The sequence below is a fragment of the Schistocerca serialis genome, chromosome 6 (assembly GCF_023864345.2).
Source record: "Schistocerca serialis cubense isolate TAMUIC-IGC-003099 chromosome 6, iqSchSeri2.2, whole genome shotgun sequence".
Taxonomy (NCBI): Eukaryota; Metazoa; Arthropoda; class Insecta; order Orthoptera; family Acrididae; genus Schistocerca; species Schistocerca serialis.
The window spans coordinates 477,263,352-477,282,782 of NC_064643.1; the positions used below are offsets into that span (position 1 = coordinate 477,263,352).

The following is a 19,431-nucleotide window of genomic DNA, read 5'->3' on the forward strand; positions in this document are numbered from 1 at the left end:
TGTTGGAGGAAATGGAAAACACTCTTGCTACACGGTACAACATGAAAATTAATAAGTCAAAAACAAAAATCTTAGTTGCAAGCAAACAAAATAATCAAGCAATTACGAATATAAGGCTGAATGGAGAGAAGCTGAAAGAAATACAAGACTTTGTCTACTTGGGAAGCAGAATAACATCAGATGGTTGTAGTAGGAAAGATGTAATAAGTAGAATAAATCAGGCAAAGATTGCATTCTATAAAAGGAAAGGACTCCTCACATCAAATATGATAAGTCTGTCGTTAAGGAAGCGGTTAATAAAGACCTTTGTTGGGAGTGTGCTTCTCTACGGCAGCGAAACCTGGACACTTGGAGAGGACAAAAGAAGAAGGATTGAAGGATACGAAATGTGGTGTCTGCGAAGGATGTTAAAAATTCCATGGACGGCCAGGATGACAAATGAAGAAGTCCTGCAGAGAGCGGAGGAAGTTCCAGTTCTTTGGAAGACAGTCAAGAAGAGGAGAGATATATGGATGGGACACATTCTGAGACATGAAAGTCTTCTCCACACTATAACGGAAGGCCTTGTGGAGGGCAAAAGGGCAAGAGGCAGACCTAGAAGAAAGTACATAAGCCAGATAATGCAGGACCTAGGATGCGGAAGTTTCACGGAATTGAAGAGGCTGGCCGACAATCGCACTGAATGGAGAGCTGCTGCAAATCAATCTTAGGATTGGCAACTTAAGAAGAGTAGATGTAAAAGTTTAACTGAGACTTAACTTCTTACTATTCTTAATTTGTTTCTGTTCCTTACAATTAGCTGATATATAAAAAATAAAACCACATAAAAAAGCATACACATCAATATAGTTCCTTTTTGATTCTCTTTTACCATGCCAAACTGATGTACAGTTGTACAGTGTTGCCACTCTTTCCTCCTATCTGATGCAGCTGCACAGAAACATTCAAAAGCTCCTTTCAGTTGGCTCATAGCTGGATGTAATGCCCAAGGGCAGAGTTGCCACCCAGTGACCAAACACCCTGCTGAGCACAACATGTTGCATTTCAATGGCTGCTTCGCAACTTGTAACATCTAAATCCTTACCCTCAACATCAACTTCTCTTAACTATGTGGATGGGAGTCGTCCATACAGCACATCCTTCATTTCTGTAATCCTCCTGGTTTCCAATACCTGTACCCCCTTACTCCACACCCACCCCCATCCTGCTCCAGGCCCCTCACTTTACACGTCCTGCAGCCACACCCATTTCCCATTGAGGTCTCCCCTCCTCTGTTGTGCTGCCCTCTTCCAACCCACTTCTCAATATCACTGTCATCACGAGCCACACAAACCCACCTATGCTTGTGTTGCATTCCTATTCCACACACCTGTTACCTCTCTCTCCTGCACCTCTATCCTGCGCATCTGCTGCCTCCATCCCACCCTCAGCCACCCATCCCCAAACTTCCCTCCCACTTACCACCTCCTTTTGCCCTTCACCCACTCCATCTGACACAAAACCTCCACCCCAGTCAAGATAGTGAATGGCAGTTTTAGCACAGTGTTGATGTAGTCATACAGGTTCCAAAGCTAACAAAGTTCTCTGTCTTGTTTGTGTGTTTTTCAGCAACTCTACTATTCGTTGAGTTGTGACATTTACTCTCAAATCATTTAAAAGAAGAAATTAGACATTCTAAATACAGCAATTTCTACAAAACTAATAACTTGACATCTGTGAGTAGAAGTTGACTTAGTCTGTATCAGATGAACAATATTAATGGCACAAATTAATATAATTCCTTCACACACTTGGAGTCCGGAAATTGTAATTGAAATGTAGAAGTAGCTTGCACCACTATGGAAGGATTCTAAATTTTCTGTTTCTTTATATCACAAATGGTTTCAAGCAATCGTCCATTTTCAAATGCCAGTCAGCCACAGGTTGAAAATGAAAATTAATCGCAAAGAAGCCTATTCTTCTCTAAAAAGAAAAAAAACATGACTGACTGGATAACCAGTGTCTTAAAACTAAAATTTATAACAACTTAACTGCTCAAAACCAAATTCCTTGTTGGAATGTAGACTGTGATCAAGCAGTAAAATCTCAACACAAAGAATTCAAAATATGGAATAAAAACAATTCAGAAAATGCAAGACATGTTTGTGGCAACTACAAAAGAACGTTAATCAGTGATTAGACAAACAAAATGACAATACAAGAACAGTCAAGTCCACAAAATTGAAAATGATTTTCAAAAAACATAATACAAGGACATTTTTACAAAACTTTCAGAACAAAGCTGAATGGATGCCAGTTCCCCAGCATCTGCTTCAAATACAATCCTGACACTTATTTGGCAGCATCTGCTTAGCATATTTCCTCAAAGTTATTTTTTTTTTTTTTTATATATTTAATTTTTTGTCTGATCCCAGTAAAATCATACTGTATCAGAGTGCAATTAAAACTAATACAGAATGCAAAATAACAAATTCACAGAATTTGGCACAAAAAGGGCACCATTACCTGCAAATTCTGACAGGTAAGATCAGAAATAACGCTGACATTCATTTTTAAGCTTAATTCTCCAAGTTTCCAGAACTCGTCACTCAAAATTATCCTGTAAGATGATGATGATAGGCGGACAGCACAATCCTTTTTTACCACAGTAAGAAGTGTGTTTTCTGACTCCACCTGAAAAGAATAAGCAGATAAGACAATGAGTTAATATAAATTCCAACAAAAGATGTACGTTTCTTAAATCGTAATTGTTTATTTTTAACTGTTAACAGCAGCATTAACAATCAATTCCTCTGTTAAATTATAACAATGATGAATTACTACAGACATGTTCTGCCTGTTGATGTTCCCATTAGTACCTTTAGGTGAGAACTACTGCCATCCCCCTCACCCTCTCCCCCTTGCCCTCGAGCAGAAGTAGTTGACAATAGCATATAAGCAACCATTACCGACACAGATTAGATACCAGTCTACTATTAGAACTGAAAACTGACTCTTTGAGAATAATAAACACTTCTGCTGCCTGAAAGTTAGAAAAAAATTTACATTTTGTTGAAAAACTCGAAAATGCCAATATAGAATCACCATGATGTGAACAAACTGTCAAAAAATCTACGTACAGACACTCACATTATTTCACAAGGGGGTCTTCTTTCATTTTTTAAATACATTCAAAAATTCTCAATTCACACAAATGACATGCTCTGAAGAGAAATTACTGTAGTCTCTCCATGACATATGGCACAATTGAGATACCTGTTTCTTTAGCACCTTAATTTCCTTCTCCATTTAATTACTAGAGGGATAAAGACATCACTATGGGTATGATTCACCCCTTTGCGGGCTACCAACCCCACTGTGATGTTAAAATACAGCAAGCAAACTGCCAGGAGTTTCCAGTTTGCTTCAAAATTATTCATCTGAGCACTGATGTTTCTTCATTTTCCCTTTCTTGGTTAACAAGAGTAAGACAAGGAAGAAGAAACAGCAATAGCTGATTACAAGTATCATGGCAATCATAAATGCACTTTGTCCTGGATTTACATCTAGGAGAAGGTGATAATATTTGCACTAAAACTCTTTTTGTACTTTAATCTTCAATGGAGAGCTTCCATCACTGAGCACTGCTGTTACAGATTTTGATTGTCTATAGGCTTTTGAGCATCCTATTAACATTACAGCCTTTTTTGTTCACTTGATAATACATTGCTGTTTGTCTGATGGATAGGAATGACTGCAATACGATAAGGATATATTGCTATCCAGCACACAGAGGAGACATTGAGTTGCAGACAGGCACTATGAAAATGACTGCTAAATGTTTAAGCTTTCAAACAAAAAAAAGTCCTTCTCCTGAAATAGAAAACACACACATTCGTACAAGCAGAACCCACACACACATGGCCCCTGACTCCAGACACTGTGATTTGACAGTAGTCTTCTACAGTGGGTGGTGGGGCTAAAGAGGAAGCATGAGGCATGGAGGGAGATGGATACCAAGGTAAGGGTGGGCGAAGATATTGTGCTGACTGTGGGAGCATGCAGGGACAAGAGGGGACAGGATAGGCTGCTATGTGCAGAGTCAGGTGGTTGAGGTTTGGGAGGGGAGGGGGGAGGGGTGGGGGGAGGGGTGGGGGGACTTGGAGGTGTGTTGGTGAGATAGAAAGCATGTGTTGTGGTGGAATGGGAGGAGGGAAGGAGACATGCAGATGGAGGACAGGGACTAGTGAAGATTAAGGTGGGGGGGGGGGGGGGGGGGGGGGTTCCAGGAACGAAGCATATGTTGTAGAGAGAGGTCTCACCTGCGCATTTCAGAATAGCTGGTATTGGTAGGAAGAATATAGATAGTACCAGCTGTGAAGCAATCATTGAAGTGAAGCACATCGTATTGGGCAGCAGTTTAGCAACAGAGTTGTCCAGCTTTCTCTTGGCTACAGTTTGCAGAAGCCATTCATGCAGACAGACAGCTTGTTGGTTGTCATGTCCATGTAAAAAGCGGCATAGTGGTTGTAGCTTAGTTTGTAGATCACATGGCTGCATTCACAAGTAGCTCTGCCTTTGCTGGGGTAGGAGATGCTTGCGACAGGACTGGGGTAGGCAACAGTGGGAGAATAGGTCTTGCATTTAGGTCTATTACAGGGATATCAGCCACAAGGCAAGAGACTGGGATTAGGAGTTTGTAAGGAAGGATAAGGATATTATGTGGACTCTGTGGATGACGGAATACCTCTGAGTGATGGGTGAGGATGATAGTGGGGAGGACTGATCATTAACACTGGCAGGACAATTTTGATCTGTGAATGCCTCAATAGAGCCCTTGGCATTTTTGGAAAGTGATTGCCAGTCACTACAGATGTGACGACCTCTGGCGGCTAGGCTGTATGGAAGGGACTTCCTAGTATGGAATGGATGGCAGCTGTTGAAGTAAAGATATTCTTGGTGGCCGGTAGGTCTGATGTGGACAGAGTTACTGATGCCATTCTTGAGGTGGAGGTCAATATCGAGTTAAGAGGCTTGTTGGTTTGAGGACCAGGATGAAACGGGTGATGTCTTTTACATAGAAGGTAGGTTACGACTAACACCATAACTTACCCTCCTGTAGAAAATTTGCTAACCATTTTCTCCGCAGATTCTTCACAGTTCCTGTGCCTTACCATCCGGAGCTCTCCTGTCATATGTTAATATTCCCAATGCTCATGGTGGCCTTGTTGCTACTGAACATTACCTTTCCCAACACCCGATTGACTCCAAACCTATTGTCTCCTTCCTCATTACCAAGACCAACTATATCCTCATCCACAATTACTCCCCCTTTGAAGGCATCACCTACAAACAAATCTATGGTACAGCAATAGGCACCATGGCACCATCTTATGCCAACCTATTCATGGGTCACCTAGAGAAATCCCTGCTAACGATCCAGAATTCCAAACCATGTGGTTCAGATTCAATGGCAACATCTTCACAATCTGGGCTAAGGATGTGGGAACATACCTAGAGAATCCCAACACTTTCTTCCCTATTCATTTCACCTGACTCTCCTCAAACCAGTAAGCAACATTCCTCCATGTTGACCTCTGCAAACTAGACTGCAACCACTGTGCCACTTTCTAATAGGGCATGACAAAAAGCTGTCTGTCCACACAAACAGCTACTGCAAACTCTGGTCAAGAGTCTTGTTGCTGAACATGGCTCAATGTACCTCCACCCACATCACACTTATCGACATCCTCCACTTTGACAGCTGCCACCCATCCCAAACCAAGAAATCCCTTTCATACAGTTTACCCAACCAAGAACATCACATCTGTAGTGATGCGTAGTCCCTCTTCAAATATGCCAAAGGTCTCACTGGGGCATTCACAGAATAAAAGGACCCTGCTAACCTTGTCCAGAAAGATCTCCCATGCTTTGTCTCTCCAAGTCACCTACCATCCCTCACACACACACACACACACACACACACACACACACACACACACACACACACACACACACACTGTCCAGCTACAAAGCAGCACGGTTTCGACTTCCGCTCACCATGCCATGAAATGAGGAATATCCTCCCCACTATCCTCCCCAGCCCTCCTACATTTGTATTCCACCAACCTACGCAACAACCTTGTCTATCCCTACTCCACCCCTAGTCCCAACCCCCCTGTCTCACGTTTCATATGCCTGCAACAGACCTAGAAGCAAGACCTATCCAATACATCATCCCTCTACCATCTACTCAAGTTCTGTCACAACCATCTCCTACGATGCTAAAAGTTAGGATACCCGTGAAAGCAATCGTGCTCTGCAAACTAGGCTGCAACCACTGTGCCAGTTTCTAATGAGGCATGACAATAGGCTGTCTGTCCATATGAACGGCTTCTGCAAACTGTGTTCAAGGGACAGTACGACCATCTTGTTGCTGAACATGATGTGCTTCACTTCAATGATTGCTTCATAGTCTGCACCTTCTGTATTCTTACTAACACCAACAGCTTTTCTGAATTACACATGTGGGAATTCTCCCTATGACATACCCTTTGTTCCCATGCCCCCCTCCCTCCCCCTGACCTCAACCTTCACTGCGTAATGTAGCAGAATAGGACAATATTTAGTGAATAGTATGATTCCAAACTTGTCAGAGAATGTGATGCAAACACACAATGTTTACATTACACAGGTGCAAAAGTGTGAATTGTAATGCTGTTGAATTACCATATTGATGAGAATAAGTAGACTTAAGATGAAATGTGCTCAATTAAACAAATCCTAATTTATAGAGATATTGCACTACAAACTAAAAATATGTCAAATGTAATGTGAACAAAAGCCCAATATATTATTTGTGGAATTTATAATCAGAAGAGTGATAGTATCTATGATGCAAGCCTCCATAAAGACACAACAAGATTTATGTAAGGAACAAAAGTTACACTGTATTTGTGAAGTAATTAACAGAAATAATTAAGACATTGTTACTAATGTACATTCCTCATAAAATTTACGTGAAAACTGTAATATTTCGACATGCAAACTGTTTCACAGCATAATGTAACTTTGTAATTGTTGTAATGTATACAAACAGCAATGGCAGTAATTTTATAGTGTCCATCCTGACACAGTTTTATCATCAGTATGTATTCAGTTTTCAGATACTAAACCCATGTTAGTATTATATGTGTTGTCATGCAATAAACGTATTTCAGTTACACTTTTCTTTCTTCTTCTTCTTCTTCTTTTCTTTTTGCTCGAAATAAATTGCCTGACATGTGTAACTTGGACCAAGATGTTATTTTAAGTGGAGTACTTGCATGAAACCTGAGTTACACACCTTGATTACATCTTCTAGAGTCATCAGCAAATTAAACCTTAAGCCCCCATAAGCATACTGGAAAAATCATATCTCCCTTGTTTTCTAAGCTTTTCAAAATTTATTCAAGGGTTTTTGCACTGGCCATGAAAGCTTCAGTGGTCTACAATAGAAATGAGTATGGTAGTAATTCTTTGCATAATCAAAAATATTTTCTATGAAATGCATACTGTTGTAATAAGATCCACCATAGCTGCTTTTTTCATATTTTAAGTTCTTACAAAATATCACTCACCAATGAGGCACCACTCAAAACTGCTAATAAATATAACAGGTAAAAAGTATAACAACCAACAACTCTGGTGGATCTTATTACACCAGCACACATTCCATAAAATTTGTTAAGGGTCTAGAATATGAAACAAAAGAAATAGTCAAGACATTTCCTGAAAATATTGTGTTCTCAGTCATTTTGTTTTATATGTGTAATGCTGCAATATCTAAATCCAAGTGACTCAAAAACAAAACATTTATAGTTAAGAAGATAATTATAAGACACACTTGCCTTGCAGACTATTGAAGATCTCCAAAACAGATGAAACAAGTTTGATTAAAAAGAAAAAGAAAATTCGGTTACTAAAAACAAGCAGTAGTTATTATTACTTACAAGATAAACAAACAATGGAAAATCCAAGACACAATTCTTTCACCCCCTCTCCCCTTCCCTGCTCTCATTCCAACACTACGCACTTTCTAATCCACCAACGTACCCACTAGTCTTTTTTTCTGTACTCTGCTTCTCTGATCGCCCCTCACCTCTCTCCCACCATCCTCCACCATCCCACCTCAGACCCTTGACTGCACTTAGCTGCCCTACCCTATCCTGCCCCCACCGCGTCCGTGCTCCCACAAGCAGCAATTTACCTTCCACCACTCCTACCCTGCTACGCCTCCCCCTCCTCCGCCTCCTCACCCCAGCCACTTCTTTACCCCCAAGACCCAGTTTGCATCTCCCACCAAGTGATGTTGCTCACAGTCAGGCTCAGTGGCCAGAGACAATGGTCACATATGTGAGTTGTTCGTGTGTGTGTGTGTGTGTGTGTGTGTGTGTGTGTGTGTGTGTGTGTGTGTTGTATGCTTTAGAAAAAGGCTTTTTGGCTGAAAGCTCAACATGTATGGCAGTCTTTCTGTTGTTCCTGTATCAGTCTCTGACTCAACATCTCCTCTATATCGTGAGCAGCAAACTTTTCATATTACAAGATAAACACCATTTTATGCGTGTACTGGAGGACACAGGTAACATTAGCTTCCTGAATTTTATGTTTCTCTCTAAACATTGAGCCGACTACATTCCTAGACAAATGGTCGCCCTATCAAATGACTTACTTTTAGTGATGAGGTTGGTATATCTCCACCCCCTCCTTAGCAGCAGAATATCCAAACCAAACTTCTATCTTTCACAATGGTTCAACATAATTGCATGCACATGCACAATTGCTTCTCCCACATCACTGAGACTGATCAGTTTAGGTCAAGGATAACCATGGATGGAGGGGGGGAGGGGGGGGGGGGGAGAATGGGTATACTGCCACTCTGATGTTCAAGCTGTGTTCCTCAATCATTTTGACATATAACTATGGGATATTGTAAGTGAACCAACGGTTGAATAGCATTTGGCAGTATGTTCTTTTTCTGTTTACCAATGATAGATTACATGTATCAGATAACCAAATGAAACTCATGTAAGGATACCCTCACATAACACCACACACACACACACACACACACACACACACACACACACAACCACCTATCTGAAATATGCCCTCTTTGCAAGTGGGATCTATATCTACATAAATAATCTGCAAGCCATAGTATGTTGTGCAGTGGAGAGTGCACTGTACCACTACTTGCCAAACAGAGAGAGGGAAAAACGAATATGTATATGTTTCCATATGAGTCCTAATTTCTCGTATCTTATCTTCATGGTACTTACGCACAATGTATGTTGGCAGCAGTGGAATAGTTCAGCAGTCATCTTCAAATGCCAGTTCTCTAAATTTTCTCAACAGTGTTTCTCAAAAGGATGTCACCATCCCATGAGTTCCCGAAGCATCTCCGTAACACTTATGTGTCGTTTGAACCTATCTGTAACAAATCTAGCAGCCCACCTCTGAACTAGTTCGACGTCTTCCTTCAATCCGACCTGGTATGTATTCCAAGCAGTACTCAAGAATATGTCACACAGTGTCCTACAGGCAGTCTCCATTACAGGTGAACTGTTCTTTCCCAAAATTCTCCCAGTAAACTATTGCACTTCATGTTGCTTCACAAAGTTACATCCAGATATTTAAACGACTTGACTGTTCAATCAGGACATTAGTAATACTGTATCCGAACATTATGAGTTTGATCTTCCTATTAACCTGCATCAACCTACATTTTTTCACATTTAGAACAAGCTGCCATTCCTGGAAATTTTGTCTATGTTGTCTTGTTATGTTCCTACAGTCACTCAACTTCGATACCCTGCCATACACCATGGCATCATCAGCAAACAACCGCAGCTTGCTGGCCACCCTGTCCACCAAATCATTTATGTGTATACGGAACAACAGCGGTCCTTATCACACTTCCCTGGGGCACTCCTGACGATACCTCTGTCTCTGATGAACATACTGGGTTCTATTATTTACGAAGTCTTCGAGCCACTCACATATCTGTGAACTTATTCCATATGCTCATACCTTCATTAACAGCCTGCAATGGAGTACTGTGTCAAATGCTTCCTGGGAATCTAGAAATATGGAATCTGCCTGCTGCCCTTCATCCATACTTCTTAGTATACAGTACATTATGTGAGAAAAGAGCAAGCTGAGTTTCGCATGAGCGGTGCTTTCTAAAACCATGCTGATTCGTGGATACAAGTTTCTCAGTCTCAAGAAATTTTAGTATATTTGAACTGAGGATATGTTCAAGGATTCTGCAGCAAACTGAACTTAGTTTTGCGGGTCCATTCTTTTACCCTTCTTATATGCTGGAGTCACCTGCGCTTTTTTCCATTCACATGGGGCTTTCTGCTGTGTGAGAGATTCATGATAAATGCAAGCTAGGTAAGGGTCCAATGCCACAGAGTACTCTTTGTAAAATCAAACTGGGATTCCATCTGGACCTGGTAATTTATTTACTTTCAAATCTTTTAGCTGTTTATTTACACCAGGTACGCTTATTACTGTGTCATCCACATGGGAGTCTGTCAGGTAGTCAAATGACATTATGTTTGTACGATTCTCCTGCATGAACGATTTCTTAAACTGAAATTTAAAACTGTGGCGTTCATTTTGCTATCTTCAACTGACACCCCCGACTGGTCAACAAGGATCTGAATGGAAGCCTTAGCCCGCACAACGATTTTACATAAGACCAGAATTTTCTTGGGTTCCCTCCCAGATTATTTGCTAAGGTGCGACAGTGGTAGTAGTTGTAACAGTCTCTGCTTCTTCCTCAACATCTGACATATTTCATTATTATACCATGGTGGGTCTCTTCCATCTTTTATCCACTCACTAGGCATGTAACTCTCCAGACCACTATTTGCAGTCCGCTTAAACTTTGCCCATAATTCCTCTACATCCATCTCAATGGAACTAAGTGATGCCAACTCCTGTCTAAGTAAGATGCTAATAATTACTTATTTGCTCTATCTAGCAGAAACATACTCCTAGCCTTCTTGACTGATTTATTAACTTTCACAATCATATTTGCTATAATGGCATCCGGATCGTTAATTCCTGATTCTATACTGACATTGTTGATAAGGTCCAGCCTATTTGTAGTTACAACATCTAAAATATTTCCACTGCATGTGGGCTGCAACGCTAACTGCTCAGTACAATTATCAGAAAACGTGTTTCAAGGTATTTGGCACAACTGTCCACCTGCATCCCCCGCAATGAATCCATAGACATCCCAATCTACACTCAGCAGTTTAAAGTCACCTCCAACTGGTATCTCATGATCTGGGCATTTATGTGCTCTTGACAGTAGACTTTCTTTGAATGACTCTAGAGCTGTCACAGCAGAATCGGGTCGCCAGTAAAAAGTGCAACAATTAACTTGATTCCATCTACACCTGTTATACGGGACAAGATGACTTCACTGTCACACTCAACTTCGACCTCACTAGAGAGAACATTTTTATCAACTGCAAATGAACTCTCCACCTCCTATGGCCTCTAATCTGTCTTTTCGATATCCATTCCATGACTCGCTAAATATCTCAGAGCTTTCCACTTCGGGTTTCCGCCAGCTCTCGGTCCCAAGAATAATCTGAACAAAAGAAATTTCCTGGAAGGCAGTAAATTTGGGAACTTAATAATGAATACTTTGCCAGTTCACTGATAAAACTGTGACAGTTCAAGTGTCTTTATTCTGAATGCCGTTTGACTTCCCCTGCTGCATATCAACTGGTCAAGTGTTCATCGGAGCACCTCAAACTACTGCCTAGCCTAAAAAACCTCATGTGCACTCCACAAGTACTCTGCTACCCAAGTAGCTACTTCCTTTGTTAGTGCACCGATGATCTATCAAGGGGAGTCAAACAAATCCCCAGTTTTATCATCACCGACTTCTGTAATTAATTCTAAACAAACCTGCTTACCTAAAACAAGAATATAATTTTAAAAAAGATAAATAATATTACTATGTGTTATTTTATACCATTGCTGCAAGAAAGAAATATAATATTCATATTTGTGGAGTTTCCACCCAGAATTAAGTCAGGTAATGTTACGATATACAATCCTATAACATAACAGTGGTCTTGCGGTAGTGTTCTCATTCCCGCACACGGGGTACCGGGTTAGATTCCCGGCGGGGTCAGGGATTTTTCCTGCCTCGAGATGACTGGGTGTTGTGTCGTCTTCATCATATCATTCATCCCCATTACGGTCAGAGGAAGGCAATGGCAAACCACCTCCACTAGGACCTTGCCTAGTACAGCGGAGCGGGTCTCCCGCATCGTCCCCTACACTCCTCGGAGTATGGGACTTCATCATCAACCTAAAAATATGAAGAACACCACAGCCTACAATATGATCTCGATCAAAGAGGCTGATATTGTATCTCACCGATCCTGCACTCAGATGTTAATTCATGGTCTGACAAAATCACAGTCCTGTGATATGCTGAACCATTTCATTTTCCATCATGAGAGGAGCACTCGTATGCACGGTTATAGGTATTAATTTGCAGAGGTGATGTTGGTGTACTGAATATCAACTCAAAAATTATCTTCTAAACAAACTCTCTACATAATGTTTCAGAATTCTCATAATTATATTTCTGTCCAAATTCTCATCAAAACTGTAGTTGTCATATTACTGGAGTCCCTGCCTCTTGCAGTGGCCTTCCTACAATTTACAGTGTTGTGCAGCTCTACTGGAATAAGATTTTTTAATTAAATTGGTGATCTGATAAGAAGCCAGCTGGTCCAGCAACCCCAAAATCTATTATACTAATACATTAATTTTCTGTTACTTTTATATGTCATTCCCTTCAAAGTTTCATCTCACTCACAAGGGTTCTAGGGGTGCCTTACCCACTTCAGAGAGCTATGTTTATCTGTCACTACTTTCCCATCCAGACCCACACAAATAGTTTCCCATCCACACCACCACAAATAAAAGTGTTCAAAGAACCCTTACATGAATAGTAAATGACCATTACACTAGGCATAAGTACTAAAAAGAGTTTACTTATTGATGAACATACCTTTACTTGCTTAAGAACTTCAGGTATTCCATTAATAATTAATGTTCCAGCCATCTCTGCATCTGACAAGTAAATTTCAGGTGTGCTCACGTAAATGGCAGGCATGAATGGTATTGTCATTGGTTCAGACATAACTCCACCACTTTCAACTGTTAAAATAACATCTCCTTCAAATGTGCTTAAACTCGGAGGTGGATCGTCGGCAGCAAGGATCTCACAAGAATATTCACCTGGAGAAAGAGAAGAATCGAAATAAGAAAACAATAGGGTGAACCAGTGCGCTCGCTCTCTCTCTCTCTCTCTCTCTCTCTCTCTCTCTCTCTCTCTCACACACACACACACACACACACACACACACACACACACACACACACCACTCACTCACCCTGTGATTTGATCCCTCCAATAACTGGAAATTGCATCACTAAGAGCATCTTGCCAATACTTCATAATTTGAAATCAGGAATCCCATACACACTATAATTTTAAGTCCCCTACTTCTCTGATTCCCACTGATGTCCCGCTACTCCTGTGATTCCCAGGACAGGCTCAGATCCCTGTTGTTTGATTCTCCAACCTAGATAGCATTCAGTCTGCAGTCTGCTTTCTTATTGTGTTGCTGTCAATCCATTTCTCTTGAAACTGGGAAATGTCATGAGTGCCTATCAATTAATAAAATAAGCTTCTTATTGAAGCTGTGGGAAGTGGAATTTCGAAAACAGATGTCACAAAATAGTTCGCTGTTTACCATCTACATTATCAATGATTTAAAAAAAATAAAGATTGTGTTACTGGAAGAATCTCAGGCACAAGAAGAAAAAGATCATGATAGGGTGAATTTCCCTGTCTTAAGAAGTGTTTGCTCAAGTGGATAAATCAGTGTAGATGATAAAAAATTCCCATGGGTGGTGTCATGCTGAAGGAAAAGGACAAGTCCTTTGCTCAGTATCTCAGCGTTGAAGGGTTTGCAGCAACTAATGGCGGTTCTCACATTTTAAAAAAATGTCACGCCATAATGCTAAATAAAAATCTGTGGAGAGGGTGCCACTGTCAACAGTTTCCATTGTATTGATAGATTTATGAGCTGAAAACTTCTGAATGCCTACGATCCATGCAACATATTCAACATAGACAAAACTCTCCTTTTTTTATAAATGTCTCCCTAATCTCATCTTAGCATTCAAAGAAAAAAGTGTCAGGGTGGAAAATTGAGCAAGGATAGAATTAATTGTTCTCGTAACCTGTAATTTGGATATATATTGGAAGTTAAGACCACTTGTAGTAGGGAGACCTGTGAAACTAAACTGTTTCAAAGGAATAATACTACTTCCCACAACTTATCTCTTGAATCAACAAAACTGTTAAATGGCTGATCCTGGTTAATAGTGATATGAAAAAGGAGAAATACAAAAGTTTACTATTTTTGCACAACTGCACCATACCTGACAAGCCACCACCCTTAGAGCACATAGAAATTGATTCCCCCCCACCAAACACGACATCGTGATTGCAACCACTGGACCAGTGCATAAAATAAAATCTGAAAACACTTTGCTGCAGAGAAATTGCTTCACTTGTACTGGATATTATTGAAAAGGGTGAGAAGCCAAATTTAATAGATTTGAGCACTATAACCATGATCGATAAGGCCTGGAGAAATGTCAGTCCTGCCGCAAGAATTAACAAATTCAAACCCACCAGAATCAGGGTGGGAACTTCTACACAACCCACAGTGAGATAACCTTTGAGGATTTCATTTAGTTGATGATGTAAAAGATGGTGAATTCTTGGCCTGTCGGGATAAGGATTACATAGATTGCGCAGAAAACAGCCAACTCCAATCACATTAAGCAAGGTAAGGACATCTGTCCATACCTTACACTCCTATGTGATCAGAATGGAAACAAGTGATCTATTTATCTTAGCTCTCATCACCACTGAAAATTCACATGGCAATGCTCTCTCAAAAGAAAATCACTGATTATTTTCCAAAATAATGGGTAACATACTGATTGATATGTTCTTCATATACTATATGTATTACTTTCACACATTTCTTAAAATAAGGATGAATGTACCTGTATGTGTACCAGAATTTACTTTCAAACTTTTGTTTATTTAAATTTTTTCCTCCATCCCTCTCGATTATATGAACTCATATTATTTTGAGTCTTGGTAATTTGAACTTTTTTCCTGGTCCCTTGAGTTTCAAATTTTCAGTCAACTGTATATGGATGACTAGTTAGAAAATAGATCTGATACATAAAAGTAGCATGTTCTTCGAACACTTTCTTTCTACTGGTCTCATTTTTACACACATTTCTGTCGTATTTACTCATGATTAGTCTGACTCTTATAGGGCAAATTTCTGACGGCTTCACATCAGCCATTTCTTAACTTTTGGACTTTTTATTGTAAAATAAAAAAGCTATACCCTCAGCTGTTTTGTTCATTTATTCATTTAGGAACAATATAGGCTGCATAAAATGGTATTATAATATGACAAGGTAATTTCCATGATGAAAACAACACAAAAAATGTGAATTCTTCCTGATCTTTTAAAATGATCCCATCGTTCAAATGCTGGTGAATGGTGACCTGTCGGTTTTTTTATTACATGCAATATGATTTAGAAACAAAAAATAGGCACAATACAGAAAAATTTGTGCGTACAGAGAACATGCAAGGGAAATGGCTAAGACCCATATCAGGCATGCTCAGTGTGTATAGCCACCTCACATGTACTCAAGAGTGGTTAGCCATCTCAACAGTAACGGGATACTAAGTAAATCAGAGTTTGGATTTCAAAAATTCTATTCCACTGAGACAGCAATATATAATTTCACTCACCACATAAGAGAGTCTACAAAAATAAAATGTCACCAATAGGAATTTTCTGTAACTTATGCAAAGCTTTCATTGTGTGAACCATGACATTACATTACTAAAATTACAATTCTATGGTATAAAAGGAACAGCATATGAGTGGCTTAATCATATCTATGGAACAGGAAGAAAAAAGTTTCTTTATATGGTTTAAGTGATTTAAGCAAGTTTGCCACTTCATCTAACTAGGGTGAATTACATTAGGTGTTCCACAGGGTTCGATCATGGGTCCCTTTCTGTTCCTGATATTTGTGAATGACCTCCCTTCTTATCTGAAACAAGAAGCTAAACTGGCACTGCTTGCTCACGATACAACCATCATTCTTAATCCAGTAAAATCCAATACGAAACAATACAAATAATGTCTTTGGAAAAGTTACTGATTGGTTTTCTGCAAATGGGCTTGCTCTGAACTTTGAAAAAACACAGAGTTCTTTCAATAAAAATAACACTTCAACAGAAGTCAGTAGCCAGGGTAGAGCAGACTAAGTTTTTGGGTGTACATATAGATGAGAATCTTAAAATTGGAAAATTCATATTTTGGATCTCCTAAAGTGACTACGTTCACCACCTTTTGCAATCATAACAATTGCCACTTTTGAGGATATAGAAATTAGTAAGCTAATATACTTTACATACTTTCACTCTCTGATGTCATACAGAATAATATTTTGAGGTAACTCAACACTTAGGAAAAACGTATTCACTGCTCAAAAGAAACTGGTCAGAATGATGTGTGTGGCTCAAAACAACACATCTTGTAGGTAGGCCTCACAGTATATTTACTCAAAAATGAAATTTGTTCTCAACAACATGGACCAATTTAAAAACAACAATGAATACAAGAAGAAAGAAAGACTTACACTATCCTCTACTTAATCAATATTTAGCACAGATAGGGGTGAAATATGCTGCTGTAAGACTTTCCGATAAATTACCAGATGAAATAAAATGTCTGACAGAAAGCAGTAAGTGCTTCAAAAGAAAACAGAAATCATCTCTCCTTGATAACTCCTTCTACACCACTGCTGAATTCTTGATTAGGAATAAATAAATCCATAGGTATATGCATTTTGTGCCATTTAAGGGAATAGAGTACGTAATTAAAAATTTAAGCTTAAAAATACCCTTGATTCAGATGTGCATTTCTTATGCACTTGACATGTTCCACATCATAATGGTTACCATGAGATTGAGCAATATAACATGTAACTAACTAACTAACAAACTGTGGCAACACTTTTGAACCATTAATGCCAATGTTGGGTAATAGCATCAACATATCACATACCAGCAAGACTTACTTATGCACAACACTGGAAATTAATACCAATTAAACATTATACATGAAAGTATAGGATGTAGACAGCAATCACAAAATATGGTATATATATCATTCAGTTGTAGTCAGATGGTCCAAAAAGTAAAAATTATCTATATACAGTAACATTCTAAATATGTTAAGCAGCTGACATCAAGTTCATACAGGTAGTGTTCAAAACAATTCAAAGAGAAGAAACACTATTATGAGAAGGAAAGTTGCTACTCACCATATAGCAGAGATGCTGAATCGCAGATGGGCACAACAAAAAGGCTCTCACAGTTATAGCTTTCGGCCATTAAAGCCTTCAACAACAATAGACAGACAGACGTATGTATGTATAACTGAAAGAGCCTTTTTGTTGTGCCTATCTGCGACTCAGCCTCTCTGCTATATAGTGAGTAGCAACTTTCCTTCTCATAATATTGTTGCATTCCATCCTGGATTTTTCAAAAAGAAGAAAGGTGCAATGGAAATAAAGCAAGCAGAAGCAAGAGTTTTGTTCCTGGAAAAGAAAATGAGAGACGCACAGAATCATAATATTCCAAGCATTCAGAGTCTTGTACAAATTTAACTGATGACAATGCTTCAGACGCGTAACTGAAGACGATGACATTGAATACTTATTTTGCAGTGGTCCTTTTTCTTGCAAGGAAAATACCACAGTTCAGCTTAAAGTCCCCGTACATAGCATTGTGTCACAGGTGACAAGTAGTGGGTTGGCTGAGTGGGAAAGGAAGTGGACAGAAGTGGTCAACAACAAGCTGCGCTCAGTGACTCCAACTATTTGTCCATGGCACACATCCTTTAGAATTCCCCAAAAGGACAAAGTGGTCTTCACTTGAATCATATCAGACACTACCCAATGATGCAAGCTTATGCTTGTGGCATGAAGACCTACTGGACAGCAGTGTTTTGGCATCCACCTCAAAGTACACCAGGTTTTAACATCCTATGTTTTGTATTCTTACAGGAGAAACACTTTTGGAATAACTAGGGACAGACCCTCAATTTATGTAATGACAATAGCAAAAAAAATAAGGTGATATTTTGTGTGGCGTCAGGAATCCTGCCCAATTTAACTGGATTGAGGTTTTAAAGTGTTTTTGATTGGCTGGCTGCTTCTGTAAGTTCTGCTGTCGACCGCCCATCTTACTGCCTACCACAGTTTTATTAAGTCATTTAATGTGTGACAACAGTACAGATATATCTACTGGAGATAAAATGTGAAATTGTTCTTTACTGTGGCTGTAGTTATACGGCCTTTGCCGTTCCGTTTACGAAGAGTAACTACTCATTCACCAGTAGCATGATCTTGTGAAAGGTCTCTGATGACAATGCTTTTTAGAACCCAACAATTTTAAAACCATCAATCCATTTCTCTGAAGACTAACATAGATAAATGGGCACAGTATATGGGCTGTTATCCTTACACTCCCAAAGAATGTTAACTTGAAAAAGAGCTTTTGTTTCCCTGACTGCAATTCTCTTGCACAATAAATGTAGAAAATGTTGGAAGAGGCAGTAAGGAAGAGAACATTATTATTTCAGTATCTACCTGTTCTTATAATTGGGTATATTAAGTATTTGATCTCACTGTCTCATATTAGGACATCATTTCTATATCAATTAAAAGTGACTTGTTTGTACTTTACTCAAATTTAAAAGTATTAAGTTTCAAGAAGCACATAATAAATATAAATTAAAGTATATTGATTTCACATAATTTCCAATAAATAAACATTCATTCATATCAAGTGATGTAGCATAAAGTGGAGTCATGTGAGCCAAGAAAAGTTTCACATCAGGGATGAGGCTAGTATGAGATCCATCCACCCTTGGAATGAATTACCAGCCTCATTCAATGAGGCATCAAGGCGGTTAGCCTCAGAAAATATGTCTCATCACCCGCAAGACTCTCCAATGTATCTAACATTAGGTCCAATAGTTGGTCAGGTGTGTGTTTGGAGAGGGGGGGGGGGGGGGGGGGGCGGCTGATACTTCGTTTTGACACACAAATTTTCGATGGGAATCAAGTTTGTCACTAAAACAGGCCAGTTGATCAGGTCGACAAAGCATGTTGGGGAAGCTATTGCTGCACGATTCAATTCCTGTGAACCAGTGAGTGGTCCTAACAGAAATGGATCAC

General features: G+C 39.5%; 1 protein-coding gene across 1 annotated transcript in view; it reads right to left on the reverse strand.

Moving 5' to 3' along the window:
* LOC126483815 (nuclear pore membrane glycoprotein 210) overlaps positions 1-19,431 on the reverse strand; it is a 260,572-nt gene that overhangs the window by 61,894 nt on the left and 179,247 nt on the right. The window contains exons 11-12 of the mRNA XM_050107008.1: positions 13,076-13,305; positions 2,506-2,673 (exon numbers count right to left, since the gene is read on the reverse strand). Of these exons, the coding sequence (XP_049962965.1) occupies positions 2,506-2,673; positions 13,076-13,305 (398 nt within the window). The remainder of the gene's footprint in view (positions 1-2,505; positions 2,674-13,075; positions 13,306-19,431) is intronic.